This window comes from Coenobita brevimanus, chromosome 92 (assembly GCF_032717465.1).
Source record: "Coenobita brevimanus isolate Jiangsu-jjx chromosome 92, ASM3271746v2, whole genome shotgun sequence".
Taxonomy (NCBI): Eukaryota; Metazoa; Arthropoda; class Malacostraca; order Decapoda; family Coenobitidae; genus Coenobita; species Coenobita brevimanus.
The window spans coordinates 11,371,211-11,389,618 of NC_137045.1; the positions used below are offsets into that span (position 1 = coordinate 11,371,211).

Sequence of the window (18,408 nt, forward strand, 5' to 3'; positions counted from 1 at the left end):
ACGAAGATGGAAATAATACGCAGACAGAAGAGGACGAGGATGAGCAAGAGGATGAAGACGAGGATGAGGAGGAGGGTGGATGTGACGGGTGAGGAGATTGGCTAGGCAGGGGGAAGCATCACGTGAAGACGAAGAGAAGAGAGAAGATGAAAACGGGATAGAGAGATAAAAAGAAAGACAAAGTGAAGAGAAAGAGTAGTTACAGTACAAAGACGAAAAACGAAGCTCAGAAATAGACAGCTACCTGGGGAGAGACAGAGCGGTGAATAGGCAGACGGAAGAGGAGGACGATGAGGACGAGGATGAGGAAAAGGATGGTTGTGACGGGTGTGGGGGGTTGGCTAGGGCGGGGGAGGCGTCACGTGAACCAGCAGGAGCGGCGCCCAGCGAGGTGGTCGGGGTGGATGTGGTCTTCATAGGGCAGTGTGGACCGAAGCTCGTCTCGTACCTGTGGGGGAGATGGGAGAGGTGACGTACAGTTTGGTCTGCACAGAATTGGATGGATGGAGGGGGGGGGGGAGGATAATTTATAGTTGTTGTTGTGATTCCAAGTACCGTGAACCTGGAGGACTGCAGGCTGGAGTTGCACTTCTACAGTCCACTACTCTCCTTTCGGGAGATAGGGAGGGAGCTTAAGATTGGTTTCCACTACAGTCCACCATTCTCCTTTCGGGGGATAGGTAGGAAACAGGGTTGGATACATCGGTGCCATCACATGAAAACGACGGTCATATATAGATAATACATTCAAGTGGGGTGGGAGAACGTGCAGTTATGCATTACTGTAAAAAAAATAAAAATAAAAGAACATTTCCTATCCCTATCCCCCACTAAGTTACAAAACCACCAAACTTGAAACCCTGCGCAGTGTACCGCTCACCTGTTCAGCGCGGCGCAGCACCCGCAGGAAGTTGCCCCCTGCCAGCTGCGCCAGGTCATCTTCGCTCCAGCGGGGGTCCTTCAGCACCTCCGCCAGCAGCTGTGGGTACCGGCTCACGTCCTCCAACCCAACAGGGGTTCTGGCGGAGTGGAGAAAGTTGGAGCAATGTTATGACTCTGCTCACTGTCAACGGTGTCGTTTCTCTACGAATGATTACTTGATATTCTGCTATGTTCATCTCTTACAATTCTACCTGATATTTTGCTTTTGTATCCCTGCCTGATGGTTTGCTCGCTTTTGCAACACATCTCATGATTCTGTATATCCACAAACCGCACAGGAAAACGTACCATCATTATCGTCATCATCATAATCCTGCCCATCTCAGGCTTGGGTTGAATCCAGAAACAGGAAAGAGGGAAACAAAAGAACACCCAGTCTCCCTTCCACTTTTCTCTTCAGTGTTCTTTCTTTCTGCATCTCGACCTCTCTTTCTCGTAATCTTTCACTATCTAGCCCTACTTCCAACCTCTTCCCCTCTCCATCCCCTTCCCCTCTATCCCCCCCTTTCTTCCCTCATGCTCTTCACCCTCATTCTCATCAGAGTCCCTTTTCCTCCAAATCTAATTTTGTCCTTTCATCTGTCTCAACAGGATTGTAATATATTTGTTTTCATTTTTTTCCCTCTCTCCTTCCTCAATTTAATTTCTTCATCTCCTTCGTTATTCTTCCCACTTTTCCTCCCTTCTTCTTCTTTCTCCTCCTTTGGTTTCTCCCTTTTCTCAGTCTCTCCCACTTTTTCTTCAATATTCGCTCATCTTTTTCTTCCTCCTCTATTGTTCTCTTCCTCATCATATTCCACTTTAACCTTGATCTTCTCCTTTCTGATCGTTTCCCACCCACTTCCTTCTCATCTTGCTTTTCTCACCTTTGTCTCCCTTCCCACCCTTTCTCATAATTTCCTCTTCACCTTTCTACGTCCTCCTTCCCCTCTATCTTTCTCCTCCTCCTCCTCCTCCTACTTTCTCTCGCCCCTCCTCCTCTTTCTCCATCTTCCTCTTCTCCCTTCATCTTTCTCTTTCTCTTTAATCTTTTCTTCTCAACTAATTTCCCTTACATTTCCTCTTCGTCTTGTTTTTCTTCTCTTTCTCGTCATTCTCTTCTCTTTCTTCTATCTCCCTTTTCGCCTCTTCCTCTTCCTCTTCGCTCTTGATCTGCTCCTTCTCTGCTCGTTTCCCTCTCACTAGATAAAACTTTGCCTCGTCGCTCTTCCACGTCGCCGTATCTTGAAATGTCTCGAGGTGATGCTCCTTCTTGGCATCTCTCTCTCTCTCTCTCTCTCTCTCTCTCTCCTTACCTTCCACCTCTTCATCCTCCCACCACTAGCACTGCATCATTAAATTTTACTTCACGCAGATATACCAAGTTTTCTCTGTTTTCTGCACCTCTCTCTTGTCTCATTGTTCCTGTTTCTCATTTTCCTTCCCTCTTTCTCCTCCTCCTGCTACTCTCCTTCCTTTTTCTCCTCTTCCTCTTCCTTCTCCTCTTCTCCTTTTCCTGGCTTATCGTCCTTTTCCGCCTCCTTTCAAAATTCGAACTTCACATTAATTTAGATTTCAATGGCTTCTTCAGGGTGTGAGAGAGAGAGAGAGAGAGAGAGAGAGAGAGAGAGAGAGAGAGAGAGAGAGAGAGAGAGAGAGAGAGAGAGAGAGAGAGGGAGAGAGAGAGAGAGAGAGAGAGAGAGAGAGAGAGAGAGAGGTGGGGGGGGGTAGAAATGGTTTGGGATGAGAGAGGGCAGTATTATGAGTGGAGTGGCTCGTTCGTACCCCCACATTTTTACCCTTAACGAGACAGCCAGAGGGACACACACACACACACTGGATATAACTAGCATTACACGGGGGGGGGGGTGCTAGTGTGTACGGTGATAGGGTGAGGGTGTGCAGAGCTCTAGGGTGAGACTCAAGCTAAGTAGGAACAGGGTAAGGGGGAGCGAGGCTGAAAGGGAGGGTAATAATTGTGAGTGATGAAGACATGAGTGGTCAGGGTTGCTGGATGCTGCTGATGCCTCTATACAGATTCTGGATGACGGAGGTGCAGGGTGTAAATGCATGGGGAACAGAGTGTAAGAAAGGTGGAGTAACTACAGGGTGCTAGGGAGAGGGTGTGCTGGACTCTGGGGTGGCGGGGTTTAGGGTGAACGTGTTTAAGGTGAGGGTTTGCCGTATGAGGGGTGGGTGAGGGCGTATTAGGTAGTGTATTAAAAATGCATAAAATATGGGTGTCTATAGGTGTAGGGTGAGACCGGAAGTGTTGTGTGCATAGGGTGTGAGGCGTCTAGATGTGTAGGATGATAGTGTATAAAGGCTCGGTGAGTAGGGTGAGAGTATATAAAAGCTGGATTTGTAGGGCGAGAGTGTACAAAGGCTGGGTGTGTAGGGTGAGAGTGTTCCGAGTTTAGGCGTACTGGGATCCTGAGTGAGGGGGTGTAAAACATTAGGCAGGTGTGTACTAAAGAAGGACTGTAGGTGTATTGGAGATGGGTGTATAAAGAGATAGGGTAAAGAGGTGTTGACACTGATACTGCCCTGTGGTGCCCTACACAGCTTATCTAGGCATACGATCGACGGGGAACGACACTGTGGCTGATAAACGGAATCATAAATGTCTAGGAATTAACTTGAGGTAGAAAGCAGGTTTTTACAAAAGGGAAAACTAACTTAAACATAAACTAACTTAATCTAACGTAACTTAACCAAACTCCTGCGTTGTTACTGAGAAAATAACCTATGTAGGTTTGCAGCGCTTAGTTTCCTTTCATCATTAAAAAAAGGAAAAAAGGCACGGAAAAATAAATACTTGATCCTGTATAAAAGAAAACTTCCCGTCTCCTGCCGTCTCATCAATATCGTCACGTCTGCCACTACCCGTTTTATGATCGAGGCAGCTGATTAGAACTTTATATTTTCTTGCCATTTCATCATAGGTTCACCTAAACTTAGAAATGATGCGTACACACTGACCATACAGCAACAGACATCAGTGCATTTCTTATTATTACAACAAATCATCATCATCATCATCAGGCCACACTCTCACTACCACCACCACTACCACCGTCACCACGACCATCATCACCACCAAGACACAGTACCATGACACAGGCAGGACTCACTTATTGATGCCGTCGAAGTCAGCCCCCACGCCAACGTGGTCCAGGCCCGCCACGTCCCGGATGTGGTTGATGTGCCCTGGGGGACATACAGGGTTATATTAGTGACTTGTCCTGCGTCGAGTTTGACCTGGGCCCTGTGTGTCCTGCATTATGGCTGTCCTGGGTTCGATCTGTCCTACGTTCTATTAGTCTAGGCCTTTATCTGCCTTCCTTTCTGTGTCTTTTATCTGTCCTGCCTTCATATCTTCTGTATTTTGCTTTTACTGTTCACCGTCCGTCTTATTCTGTCTTATCGGTATGTATCTTGCCTTCTTTTTCTCAGGGATTCTATCTGGCCTGCTTTCTATCTGTTTGCCATCTTACCTGTCCTGTTCCTTCCCCGTCTTCCTGTCTGATTTGTCATGCATTACTGGACTGAAGGGAATTAACAAAAATTATCAACACAGTATCAGTATAAACTCAATACCAAAGTTTCTCAACCATCATATTTTTTCAGAACTCCAAAAAATCAATAACATCACAAGATCAAGGTCTCATCATTCGGTTATCACAGCTCTCTCTCTCTCTCTCTCTCTCTCTCTCTCTGAAAAAAGGAAAAATCAACAGACCTCTATAATCCACCAACCCCTTCAGTCAGAAGACGTATTGTACTAATGTCTTCTTGCTACTCCCAGACGATTTTAGTCAGCTTAGAGGAAGGGGTTAACGAAGGCTGTATCCAATCCCTCCAGTTCTATCTTAAGGTAAATAAAATCGTCTGAAGAAATCTTGAAGAGGTTTTGAAGTCTTTATCTAACCCCTCCAGTTCGAAAAGTCTATTAAAAAGTACATAAAATCGTGCACATGTACTAAGAACAAAACGTCCCTACTCACGGACGACATCGTGGATAGTGGCCGTGTCGTTGCAGGTGAGGAAGTAGCTGTAGAAACTCACCATCACGATTCCCCCGTTCAGGTGCTGAGGAAAAACAGAAGACACAACGGTAACAACAGTAACGATGAAAATGTAACAACAGACAGGTAACAGGAAAGAGATAACAGTAAAACACTAGTGATGATGATGGTAACAGTGAAGATCCAACAGCAGACAGGTACCAGGTAAAAGGTAAGGGGAAAACAGTGATGATAACATCGGTAACGATAAAGATGTAACAGTAGACAGGTCACAGGAAAATGGCAACAGCAAAACGGTAATGATGACTATGGTAACGGTGAAAATGTAACAGCAGACAGACAACAGGTAAAAGGTAATGCTAAACTGGTAACGGTGTAGCTGTAAAAGAAGGAACACAGGAAACAGAGCCAAACAATTCCAATGTCAATACAGATTTTCACCTTTCTGTTGCTTGGGTTTCTCGTTCAGGCTAAAATCAGACTATTTTTAACTGAGTAGAGGGAACGATTTATTTCATTACCTCTTCTCTAGCATGGACTTTCTTTGGTATTCTGTTCCGTCCACCGCCTGTATATTTTTTCTTAATTGCATAAAAACGATCTACCACCAGCAAGAAATAATTTGAGAAATCATTAGCGGAAGGTGCATAAGGGAATGGGTAGCAAATGGAAAGAGAAAAGGTGATTGGAGAAGTTTAGAGGGAATGGAAAATGAAGAGGAAAAATGCACAGTACAATGAAGAGAAGTGCGTTAACGGAGGCTGATATAACTTCCCCAGTACGCTTAATGGTGCATCGACAGGAAGGAGATAAAAATCAATAATTAAAAAAAAGCGTTCAGGTGTATTTGGTTTGGGCGTGGTGTGTGGTTTGCGTTGACTGTGTGTCGCAGGGATGTACCTGGTGTGGGTGTGGTGTGTGTTGCAAGGAATGTATCTGGCATGGGTGTGACGTGTTGACTATGTGCTGCAGCGAGTGTATCTGGTGTTGGTAAGGTGTGTATTGCAAGAGATGTATCTGGTGTGGGTGTGGTGTGTATTGCAAGGATTGTATCTGGTGTGGGTGTGGTGTGTGTTGAGTGTTTGTTGCAGGGAGCGTACCTGGCGTGGTGTGGGGTGTGTTGATTGTGTGCTGCAGGGAAGGCTTGTTAATCTGGTGGTGGTGACGGGCAAATATTTCACTGGTGCTATGAATACCAAATGGTGTACACCCAGGATGGCCTGCATTACTGTACCTCTGCCTCTGGGGGGACTGGGGGGAGGGCGAAGGGGGATTGAGGGAGGAGGGAGGAGAAGGAGAGGGGAAGGAGAGGAGAGGGGGAGAATAGGGGAAACGGCTTGAAGGGGGAGTAAGGGAAGGAGATGCGAGAGGGGAATGAGGAAGAAGGATGAGACTTGGGACGGGAGGGGGAAATGAAGAGGTGTGTAGCGAGGAGGTAAGAGGCGCCGTAGGGAGAAGAGGAGGGTCAAAGGAGGGAAGAGGAAGGGGCTTGGATGAGAGTAGATGCTTGGAAGGAGGGAAGGAGGGAGAGAGGAGCCTGGAACGAGGAAGGGGAGGGGAGAAACCGGAAGGGGAAAGGGAAAGAACCTGGAGTGGGGGGCAGAGGGTTCGGGGGGGCGGGGGGAGAAGTTCCGGAGGGGAAGACAAGAAGAGCCAATGGGGTTAAGAAGAGAGAGGGGCCGGGAAAGGGTATGGGGGTAGGGAATGGCCGGGAGAAGGGGGAGGGGACTTGTGAAGGGAGGCATGAGGGGAAAATTGTCAGAAAGAGAGGTCTGTCTAATTCAGCACGTTGCAAATCCACCCCCCTCTCTCTCTCTCTCTAAAATATAATGACAAAGGGAGGAAAGCACAGTAGGAAGAAAACGGAAATGCAGTAAACAGGAGGGTGAGAAAATATTGGACTACGAAGGGGAACTACGATAAATACGGGAGACTCAACTTTATATAACATTTGCTGGGGTAGATGAGGTGTAATTGATTCAGGTTAAAGGAATATGGTACTCGGAAGGTCGCTGAGGGCGTGTAGGGGAAAGGGGAAAAAAGGTTGATGAGAGAGGAGGGGAAAAATGGAAATATGGAGTGAAAGGGGAGAGGAAGAGGAGCAGGGAGAGGAGGGTGAAATGTAGGGTGCTGGAACAGAGAAGGAAGGGAGAGACGAGGTGGTGAAGAGGAGGAAAGGAGAAGAAAGAGAATAGGGGAAAATGCTGATTGGGAGGATTGTGGGAAGAAGGAGGAGGAGGAGGAGGAGGAGGAGGAGGAGGAGGACGAGGAGAGGAGAGAGAGAGAGAGAGAGAGAAAGAGAGAGAGAGAGAGAGAGAGAGAGAGAGAGAGAGAGAGAGAGAGGCTAATTAAGGTTACCAGAGGAGGGGCCGTGCTGAGCAAGGGATATACGAGGGAGCCCAAGGGGAGAGAGAGGGGACAGGCCTGTGATGGGGAGAGAGAATAAGGGATGAAAGATGAGAGAGGAGGGAGAGAAGAGGGAGGAGGGAAGAGGGAGGTGTGGAGAGGGAGAGGACTTGGAGGCACGGGGCGGAAGATGGAAAGGTAAAGGTGTTAGGGAAGGAGCAAAAGGAACGAATATATGACAGGTAATTTTGACGCCAGAACAGCGGACGAGAGAAGATAACGACAGCTAAAAAAGGAGAGAAAAGAGTGATAAATGGAGAGGTGCAGAGGGAAGAAGAAGAGACAGAAGAAGAGGGAAAGGGGAGAGAGAGAAGAGGAAGACAGGAGAGAGAGAAGAGGGTGGGGGGAAAGAGAGAAGGAGGAGGATGGGTGCGAAATGAGCACTGATCAAGGGCAAGACAGGGGCCCAAAGGGAGTGAGGGGACAGGACTACTGATGAGCAAGACGATGAGGAAGAAAAAAATTGGGAAGAATTAGAGATGAAAGAGTGATGGGAAGGGAGGGAGAGATGGAGGATAAATGGGGAGGAAAGGGAAAGTGATGTGATGGGATTAAGAGGAGGGAATAGACCGAAGGGAGAGGGGAGAGTTGAGTAGATAGGGATGAGCTGGAAGGTGAATGAATACTGGAATGGAAAGGGAGTTAGCCTTTTCTGATTCGTACCTGTCCAGTATGGATGAGGACAGAATATAACTATCACTCTCCCTCCGAGGAAGAAGTTCTCATATACTGTAGACTGATAAAGACACAGACACTGATACAGTGGGGAGGGAAGTAGAAAGACTGAAGGGGAAAGAGAGAGGAGATAGATGAAAGAGGAGGAGGAAGAAGAGAGAGAGAAAAAAAAGAGGGAAACGGACAGACAGCAAAAGAATGAGTGCATAACAGAAAGATGGAATGAAGGAGAGGAGTGAGTGGAACCAAGATGAATGAGAGATATGGAAGAAACGGAAGGCAAAAAAAAGAAGACAAAAGGAGAGAAAGAGAAAGGGGACGGAGAAGAAGAGGGGAACTGGAAAACGGAATAAAGGAGGGGAATAAGAGGAAAGAAGAATAATGAGAGAGAGAGAAAGAAAGGAAAGGCAGGAAGAGGCGACAGGCAGGAAGGAAGATGGGTCAGGAGAGAAGGTGAGGTAGGATGCAGAGTAAGCAGAGGGGGGAAATGAAGGAGAAGGAGAGAGCGCTGAAGCGAGAGGAAAGGGTGAAGGAGAAGGAAAGGGTGAGGGAGGAAAGGGTGAGGAAGGAAAGGGTGAAGGAGGAAAGGGTGAGGGAGGAAAGGGTGAGGGAGGAAAGGGTGAGGGAGGAAAGGGTGAGGGAGGAAGAGGAAAGGGATAACGAAGGGGTGGGGGAGGAGCAGAATGAATTGTAAGGACGAAAGGTAGAGTTGAGACAGGAGGAAAGGGCGTGGGAAGAGGGTGAGGAGGAACAGATGAGGAGGAAAGGGTGAGGAGTTAGGGAGGGAGGAAGAGGGTGAGAGAAGAGCAGACGGAATTGCGAGGGAGGGGGAGAAGGGGGAGGGAGAGGAGGAGAAGGAGTGGAGGACAGGGGCAGAAGGGCAAGATAGAGAAGAAAAGTGCGAATGAGGAAGGAATAACAGCTGCCTTATTCCTGTGATCTCATAGGAAACTCCCAGGCATCTCCTCTCCATAAATTTCTCGAGTGTGGTTATTTATGAAAGTTGTGTCATAACAAAAGAAAATACAAGCAACTCACAAAAAAAAAAAAAAAAAAAAAAAAAAAAACGCTGTCCAGCACAAAATACAAAATAAATCGCTAACGACGAGGTGCTACGGCGTTTCCTTATACAACGAAAACGCGGCCGAAAGTTTAGGAAAGGGTAAAAAATTTCAGGTGAGCTCCAGTGTAATTAGAACAAAATATTTTATTCCACGCCTTTGAAATGCCGCGGTTCGGGCAAATTACAAATCCACTCACCCGACATAAAACTTGCTCAGTGTAATTCAAATACCTGGGCCTCGCTATTAATGGCATTCGTCTGATTATCTCGCCTTTTTCCATATTCAAAAGGGACTCCAAATCAAGGTCGGGCAGGTTTGGTTCACTTCCAATTCGTGGGAAAGTATTCTTGCTGGCTCAGGTTGCTCCGTGACACCTCTTCATCGGCAGTTTATTCTTCTCTGAAGTTCGTTAATATCTGAAGGGTAGTTTCTTTAAAGTACATTCGATATTAACGATGAAAATGGCGTGCAAGAGACAAAAATTTAATGACCGAAATGTGTACAGAGTTAATATCCGTTTATAGATCGGCTTCACTTGGGTATTGTACACTGGTCAGACAGTTTGATTAAGCTGAAAGGTGTCTAGTTATATATGGATGGATTAAACTGATATATAGATAAACAGAAAAAAATCTGAGAAGAAAATAATAATTAGACAGTTTGTGAATTTCAGCCGTGGACATGAAGGATATGACTGGAGAAACTGACGACTATCCCAGCAAGTGGCACAGTGTGGTGTGGTGTGGTGTGGTGTGGTGTGATGCGGTAGTGTGTGTGTAATGTAGTGTAGTTAGTGTGGTGCAGTGTATGGCAGTGTAGTTTAGTGCAATGCTATGAAGTGTGATGTAGTGTAATGTTGTGTTGGTGTGGTGCAGTGCGGTGTGATGCAGTGTGGTGTAGTGTGGGTGGTGTTGTGTGGTGTAGTGTGGTGTTGTGTGGTGTGGTGTGGTGTGGTGTGGTGTGATGCGGTAGAGTGTGTGCAGTGCAGTGCAGTGCAACGAAGTGTGGTGTAGTGTAGTGTAGTGTAGTGTAGTGTAGTGTAGTGTAGTGTCGTGTAGTATTGTGTGGTGTGGTGCAGTGAGATGCAGTGTGATGCAGTGCGGTGTCGTGTGGTGTGGTGTGGCGCAGGTGAGGCGGTCTCGCAGGTATGAAAAGCTTATATAGGTCACTCCACGCCGGGTAGCCACGCCTGACCCTCACCGCTACCTGCCCTAACAATTGCACAGCCCAGCACTCACTAACATTCAAATACACTTCCAACATTTCCGCAGACTAGTAACAAAACATTATTTGCTTAGTATAAAAAGAAAAAAGTACACAGTGATTTTTGAACCACAGTATATGTTTTTAAGACGATCAATAAAGCATGGTTAAAACTATGATTCCTAAATTCTGAAAGGTATTGAAAGAGTTCGGTAAAAAAAATTCTAAGAAAAATATAAATTAGTTCTAACTCCAGGCCGCTGTTTACCAATTGACAGAAACTACTTATCATGCCTCTAGACACTTGTCCTGGGTGTGAACACTTGACCTGGCTATGAACACTTGACCTGGCTGCGAACACTTTACTTGGCTGGATACTTTACCAACCCATGGACAATTTACCTGGCTGTGAACATTTTACGTGCCAGTGAACACTTAACTGGTTGTGAACATTTTACCTGACTGTGAATACTTCCTTGTAATGAACACCACCTGGCTGTGAACACTATTTGGTTGTGAACACTTTATCTTCCTATGAACACTTTTCCTTCCTATGAACACCTTCCCTGGTTATCGATGTTGACAGTTACCCTCGGACACTCACCAACTGGACACACAGCCACCCCTCGGACACTCACCACCTGCCTGAGGACATCGTCGGGCACGTTGCGAGAATGTCTGCAGAGGGCGTGGGCGGAGGAGTGAGAGAAGATGACGGGGGCGCGGGACACTGCCAGGGCATCACGCATTGTTTGCTGGGACACGTGGGACAGGTCCACCAGCATCCCCAGCCGGTTCATCTCAAGCACCACTTTCTGTGTAGGGGAGAAGTATATCATCATCATCATCATCATCATCATCGTAACTTTCCATGGGGGAAGGTAAAGCATCATCATCATCATCGTCATCAAAGGAAGGGTCCAGGGACAAGTAAAGAAATTACCACTTATTCATTTTTCTCAGCCAGCTCCAAACAATTTTACTCCCCACAGTGAAGATTCCCGTCATTAAAAGTTAGATACACATAAGATTTATTTCCCACTAAGCAAGCCGAACAGTAGTTAAAAATACACAAAGAATAACAGCCTAATCATCAGGTAATTTAACAAACAACTAACATAACATTCAGATTTAGTATATATAAGGAAAAAAGGGAGAGGTGTTTTCAGAGGAGTCTTTGGGCGATGGAGAGTCGGCTTAGCGCAAAGATGGGATTAAAAAGAAGCAGGAGAAAAAGCACGTCCGGGAGGAAGGGAGCAGGAAAAATAAAGAGGGGGAGAGAGGAAGGCGAGGGAGTAAGGGAAGATGAATGGGGAGAGAAAGAGAGGAGGGAAGGAGAGGTAGAATGAGGGGAGAGGATGAGACGGATGGGAGGAAAGTGTATGAGAAAGGGAGGAAAGCAAGGGAAGGGAAGGAAAGAGGCAGAGAGATGGAAGGAAGAGGAGAGGAGGAAAGGACAGAGGGAAAGAGATGGGAGGAAGGTGAGAGGAGGAAAAGAGATAGAGATGGGGAGAGGGAGGGGGGGAGGAAAAAGGGAGAGGGAGGCGAAAAAGAGGGAAGGGAAAGAAAATGGGGAGAGAGAGAGAGAGAGAGAGAGAGAGAGAGAGAGAGAGAGAGAGAGAGAGAGAGAGAGAGAGAGAGAGAAAAAATTAATAGGAAGACCAAATCCCTACACGGTATCAGCAGTCCCGGAGGAAGGGTGGAAAAAAAATTACTAGTGGGTAAAGGAAAAATTAAGAGAAGAGGAAGTGGGATATTGTGGGTTCCTGTGCTGGAGTGGTGTGGAGTGGGGGTGAGAGGGGGTGAGAGGAATTTGTTACTTCCCGTGGAGAGAGAGAGAGAGAGAGAGAGAGAGAGAGAGAGAGAGAGAGAGAGAGAGAGAGGAAGCTAAAAAGAACATCAGGAAGCAAATGGTTGGAGGAAGAAGGCCTCAGGGTGAGAGAGAGAGAGAGAGAGAGAGAGAGAGAGAGAGAGAGAGAGAGGAAGCTAAAAAGAACATCAGGAAGCAAATGGTTGGAGGAAGAAGGCCTCAGGGTGAGAGAGAGAGAGAGAGAGAGAGAGAGAGAGAGAGAGAGAGAGAGAGAGAGAGAGAGAGAGAGAGAGAGAGAGAGAGAGAGAGAGAGAGAGAGGTTAAGGGAGTGAACGAGTGAAAGGAAGAAAAAAGAGAGGAGCGCGTGAGCAAATGAGGATGAGCGGGAGTTAATGAGAGAGAGTGTGGAAGTGAAAGTGAGTGGGAAAGTGAGAGAGGGTGGAAAAAATGAAGGCTGATTTGGGTGAAAAATTAACAGAGTGAGAGCACTTTGAGAGTGGAGAGGGGGGGGGGGAGTATGAGAAAAAGAGTGGTGCAAAAATGTGAGAAACTGAGATGTCTGAACGAGTGAGTGCATTAAAATAGTGAGAGAGAGAGAGAGAGAGAGAGAGAGAGAGAGAGAGAGAGAGAGAGAGAGAGAGAGAGAGAGAGAGAGAGAGACTAGTATGACAGTGATTACAGTGTGAAGGTTATAGTTTAAAAGAGAGAGAGAGAGAGAGAGAGAGAGAGAGCGTGTGGGAGGAAGGAAATAATGAGGAGGAATGAGAAGTAATGAGGGTGGAGGCAGGAATGACAAATGTGGGCAAGAGGGGAGTGTGGACAGCAAGAGGGGAGTGTGGACAGAGAATGAATTTACTGACAAAATGAAAGTCAAAAGTAAGCAGAAATATAAATACACGAATGATTAAAAAAAAAAAAAAAGAGAGAGAGAATTAAAAAACACGTACCGTAAATAAAGGAAAAGAGAAAAGGGGAAAAGAAGGAATGAAAGAGAATGAATGAATAAGAGAGGGAAAAAAGTAAAGGAGAAAGGTAAGAATAAAAAAAGAGCAAAAGAAGAAAAAAATGAAAGGAAACAGAATAAAGAGCCAGGAGAAAAACGAGTAAAAAAAAAAAAACACGAGGAAAATGAAAACGTAAATATAAAAGAAAATCCAACAAAATCTGAAAAAAAAAAATGAAACGACATAAATATTACGTAAGGAGGCTGGAGGGAGAATAGTGAAATGCAGACAAGTGGATCAGGAAACAGGATGCGGCTATTAAAATTTTGTTATGACTCAGTATGACAGAGAGAGAGAGAAAGAAATAAGGAGAGAAAGAACGAAAGGAAAATTTAAGGAGTTAGAGGGAACAAAGAAAAAGAATGAATAAGGAAAGAAAGACAGAATGAATAAATGAAGGATGAAAGAAAGGTAGGAAGGAAAGACGGAAGGAAGGAAGGAAGGAAGGTAGGTAGGAAGGAAAGACGGAAGGAAGGAAGGAAGGTAGGTAGGAAGGAAAGACGGAAGGAAGGAAGGAACGATGGAATGAATGAATGAATGCAGGAAGGAAGGAAGGAAGGGAGGGGAGGGGAGGGGAGGGGAGGGGAGGGGAGGGGAGGGGAGGGGAGGGAATGAATGAATGAATGAATGAAGGGAGGGAGGGAGGGAGGGAGGGAGGGAGGGAGGAAGGGAGGGAGGGAAGGAAGGAAAGAAGGTAAAAGAGAAAGAAGAATGGAAAGAAGGAAGGAATGAAAGAAAAATATGGAAAAAAAGAAAAAGAATGAAGAAAAAAAGGAAGCAACATAAAAAAGGAACTGACAGAAAGAAAGAAAAAGAAAGGAAAGAAAGAAAAGCAACGGGAAAAAACAAAAGGGAAATAATAGCAGCCTAAACTAAATAAAAAGAAACAAGAAAAAGAAAAGGGAAACGAGAATGAACAAGAGAGGAAGGAAACGATGTAAAAAAAAAAAAAAAAAAAAAAAAAGGTAATGAGCAGAAAAAGGGGAAAACTGGAAAGGGAAAAATCAGGAAAAACCTCAAAACAACTCAGAAATATTATGTAACACGGATGGAGGGAGGAATGACAAGTGAGCGAAGGGGACCAGCGGACAGGCAGTGACTGACCATAATTTTGACATTGAGGGTTAGCAGTACAAAGAGAGAAAAGGGGGAAAAAGGGGAAAAAGAAAGACAAAATACATGGCCAGGAGAAGGGAAAATAAGAGAGATAGAATCCTGTATAGAATCAAGGAAGAATATGATGTTCAGGCATACGATCTGAGTAATACAAAAAAGTAGAAAGTTAAGAATGGTCACATAAAGTGATGGTTGGTTTGGTTTGGCTGGGTAAGTTTAGATTAGGTTAGGCTAGATTTGGTTAGGTGAGGCAGGGAAGAAATGTTGTGATCTGCCAGGGAAAGAAGCAGAAAGGAAGGACGTGAACAGTGAAATGGAGAAGAAGCTGCATGTAGTTTTTGAGGGAGAGAGGAGAGGAGGATGGGTATGAGAAGTGAAGTGGAGAATAGAATGTGAGTGATTTGTGAGGTGGAGGGGAGACGCAGGATATGAAGAGTGAAGTGGGGAGAGTAATGGTTCTCAGTAGCGGCCACCAGGAGGAAGGATGCTAGAGGGGGAGATATCATATGAGATAGTATATAGACCTGACAGTGAAATGTGGAAGGGAGACGAGTCGTGGGGAGGGGAGAGGATGTAGGTCAGAGGAAAGATGGGATTTGAACAACTAGGGTGGAAGAAAAATGTTATGGGTAAAAATATGAAGAACTATAATAAACAGATGATGGGGAGACAGGATGGGAGACTGGTTGTAGAAAATGATGGGGGAGAAAAATGGGCGCAAATGGGAGATTAGACGTTGATGGCTACTAGTGAACGATATATGATGGAGGTGAAAAAAAAATGATGAGCTGAAAAGTCGAAATGATTGTGAAATGATGTAATGATGATGAGAGGAAGAGAGGGAGGCTGGTGGTGATGGAAGGAGGAGAGGGTATGGGTTGGGTGGGTGTGGCGAGATGAGAAATCTGATACAGACAGAGTAAGATGAAAAAGGCAAATTGAGGGGAAAGGCGAGATGAACTGCTATGTCGGGATCATTGCTAGATGAGAAGAACGAGGAAATGAGGAAAAGGGGGGGTTGCTGCTGGTGAGAGGAAGACGAGAGTGAAAGGAAGGGTGGGCTGAGGAGGAAAGAGGTGGAACTTGATCAAAAGGGAAATGGCAATGGATGAAAACGAGATGAACTGTAACGTCGAGATGACTGTGAAATGAGGCAAAAATGATAACAGGAAAACGGAGGTTGGTGGTGGCCGAGAGAAGACAGTGTAATATATGAAAGAGGTAAGGGTGTGATGAGATGAAAAAAAATTGATACAGACATCTAATAGGGAGGGGAAACTAAGTGAATGGAATGACGAGATGAACTAAAATATCGGAATAATTGTCAGGTGAGGCAACAACATGAGAAGAGGGAGAGAGTAAACGAGTGAGTGAATGGGGGAGAAAAAGAGACTGAGCGTGAAAAGATATGAGAAAAGGGGAAAGGGTTGTGGAAAATACGAAATGAACTAAACTGTCAATATGATTATGATATGAGGCAGAAATGGTGCGATACAGAGGAAGGGCGATGAGAGGAAGAGGAAAGTGTTAAGGCTGAGTAAGGAGAGAGAGAGAGAGAGAGAGAGAGAGAGAGAGAGAGAGGACATTTATGATGCAGGGAAAATGCTGTGGATAAATAAGAACTGAACTCGAGTTTCGAAATGATTACAAGATTACATAATATGGATGGAGTAGGTGGAGAGAGTGAGGGAGAGAAAAGAGAGAGAAAAGAAAGGTGAAAAAAGTATTATGAATTTATATGAGATGATCCCAGGCCAAAATGATCAGGAGATTACGTGGAAGGGGAAAGAGGGGAGTGGTAAGAGGTGAATGCTCTGTATGAAAGGAAAATGTAATAAATAGGATGAACTTGGAGAAAAGTAAAAAAAAAAAAAAAAAGTTATGGATAAAAACGAGATGAAGTGGAAACTATGAGGGGAGATAGCCCGCCACACTATAGAGTTAAACTGATTACGAGACAAGGAAAAATAACGACAATGAAGGAGGAAAGAGGAGGGGAGGGAGAAGGGTGGGATGATGACTGAAAAAGAAGAAAATAGGAAGTGAAGCGCTCAGCATTATCAGTCGACAAAAAAAAAGAAGAAGATAAATGCCAAGAATAACGACAAAACACGACAAAATGAACAGGAGAGAGAGAGAGGGGGGGGAGGGGAACTCTGAGCAGTGGTGGTAGGAGATGAGGTAAGGTCCACTGGAGATGAGGAGTTATGGAAAGAGGGCGGAGGCGGAGAATTGACAGTAATGAGGCCGGGATGTCGGGTCGGACGGGGGAGATAGAAGGGGCAATGGAGAATGGGATGAGGCGATGGTGCGATGGGAAATGGGATGAGGCGATGGGGAAATGGGTGGGGCGTTAGGAGGGATGGGGCGATGGGAAGAGGGGATAGGGCGATGGGGAGAGGGATAGGGCGATGGGGAGAGGGATGGGGCGCTGGGAATAGGGATGGGGCGATGGGGAGAGGGGTGGGGAGATGATGAGGTGGAGGTTTCAGAGGGATACAGAATTTCCCTTCCAGGCTCGTTCTAATTGCAATCCCGGTGGCTGTTATGTGCAAGGAAAGAGAGGAGGGTGTGAAGGGTGTGTGATTTGCTCCGTACGGGTTGGTCTGAGTCTTCAACTAAAACACAGTATAAAATGTAATAAAGGTAAAGAAAGCGAAAAAAGAGAAATTTCACACCACAAACCTAGCCACTCAATATTACCATAATAAAACACACACACACACACACACACACACACACACACACACACACACACAAATACAGAGCAACACGAAGAAAATGCTAAACACTAACATAGAGAAAAACACAAGGAAAACATCTGGAAAACTGTACGAAGTGGAGAAGAACGCGGCATAAAAACAGAGAGAAGGATACATGACATACAAAAGAAAACATTTACAAAGAGGAAATCATGAAAAATATGAGGGATAATTATACAAGACACGTATAAGAGGTTGAATTATAAGGTCAAGATGTATATAATAAAATCAATAGCATTTTTACATACACATATACATACATAAAAACAACTATGGAAAAGTACAAAAACACACATAAACGGGGAAAAACGACACACACACACACACACACACACACACACACACACACACACACACACACACACACACACACACACAAAACCACAAAAACATCAAAATAAATAAATGCTTCCCAAAAGCGACGAAGATCATCCTTAGAGAAAGTGAATTACCTCCCCCACCAGTCGTGACATCTATATTCTTCCCCTCTCCACATCTCTCTCACCTCTCTTCGTCCTCTCTCGCCTCTCCCTCCTCTCTTCTCTTTCCTCCCTCACCTCTCCCTCCTCCTCTTTCCCTCCTCCCCTTCCTCCTTCTCTATCGCTCGCCCCGTCCTATAAGCCCCCACCTTCTCTCTTTCCTCTCCCTCAACCCCCACTCATCCACCACCTCTCCTCTCCCATTCCTCACTTCATTTTCTCCCTCTCCACCTTCTCTTCTCCCCTTCTCCTCTCCCCCTAATCCCCTCTTCTATCCCTCTCCCTCTCCTTCCCACCTCTCCTTCTCCAATTCCATCTCCCTTCATCTCACCCTCACCCTCTCTTCCTCTCTCTTCTCTCCCTCTCTCTTCTCTCTCACCACTCCCTCCCTCTTCAACATCTGACACATTTATTTCTCTTCCGGCTGGTATATATTTTTTACCTCTTTCACTTAGCTTGATTATTATAAACTGTGAGATATTTTATTGACATGAAAAATATTTGATTCAGTGGGTGCTTTTTTTTTTTTTTTTTTTTGGCCTCTGGTGTCTGTCTGCTTGCGTAGCTGTCGCCTTTAACTTTGTCACTGTCTGTCTGTTTTTTTGTCTTTAAGATGTGTCTTAAATCTCTCTTTATTACTTTCTGTCAATGTGAATCTCTGTCTCTATGTTTATCGGTCATTACTATGTCTGTTTTTCTGTCTGTCTGCCCGCCTGTCTGCCTAAAGCCTTTGTTTGTCATTCTCACTGTCTTTGTGTGTCTTTTGTCTGTCTTTGTTTGTCGGTCTATATGCCTGTAGCCTCTGTCTTTGCCTGTCTGTCACTGCCTAAGTCTACCCGTTTTAGCCTGGTTCCCTTTTACTGTCTCCGTCTGAAGTTTATGTCTGTGCGTCTCTCTGTCCCCGTCTACCCGTCTGTCTGTCTATCTTTTTTTTTTGTGT

At 45.4% G+C, this 18,408-nt stretch overlaps 1 protein-coding gene across 1 annotated transcript in view; it reads right to left on the reverse strand.

Annotated features, from left to right (window-relative positions):
• Positions 1 to 358: 358 nt before the first annotated feature.
• LOC145412078 (dipeptidase 1-like) overlaps positions 359 to 18,408 on the reverse strand; it is a 210,159-nt gene continuing 192,109 nt past the window's right edge. The window contains exons 13-17 of the mRNA XM_080281995.1: positions 10,936 to 11,112; positions 4,929 to 5,013; positions 4,056 to 4,131; positions 881 to 1,019; positions 359 to 448 (exon numbers count right to left, since the gene is read on the reverse strand). Coding sequence (XP_080138121.1) covers positions 359 to 448; positions 881 to 1,019; positions 4,056 to 4,131; positions 4,929 to 5,013; positions 10,936 to 11,112 — 567 coding nt within the window. The remainder of the gene's footprint in view (positions 449 to 880; positions 1,020 to 4,055; positions 4,132 to 4,928; positions 5,014 to 10,935; positions 11,113 to 18,408) is intronic.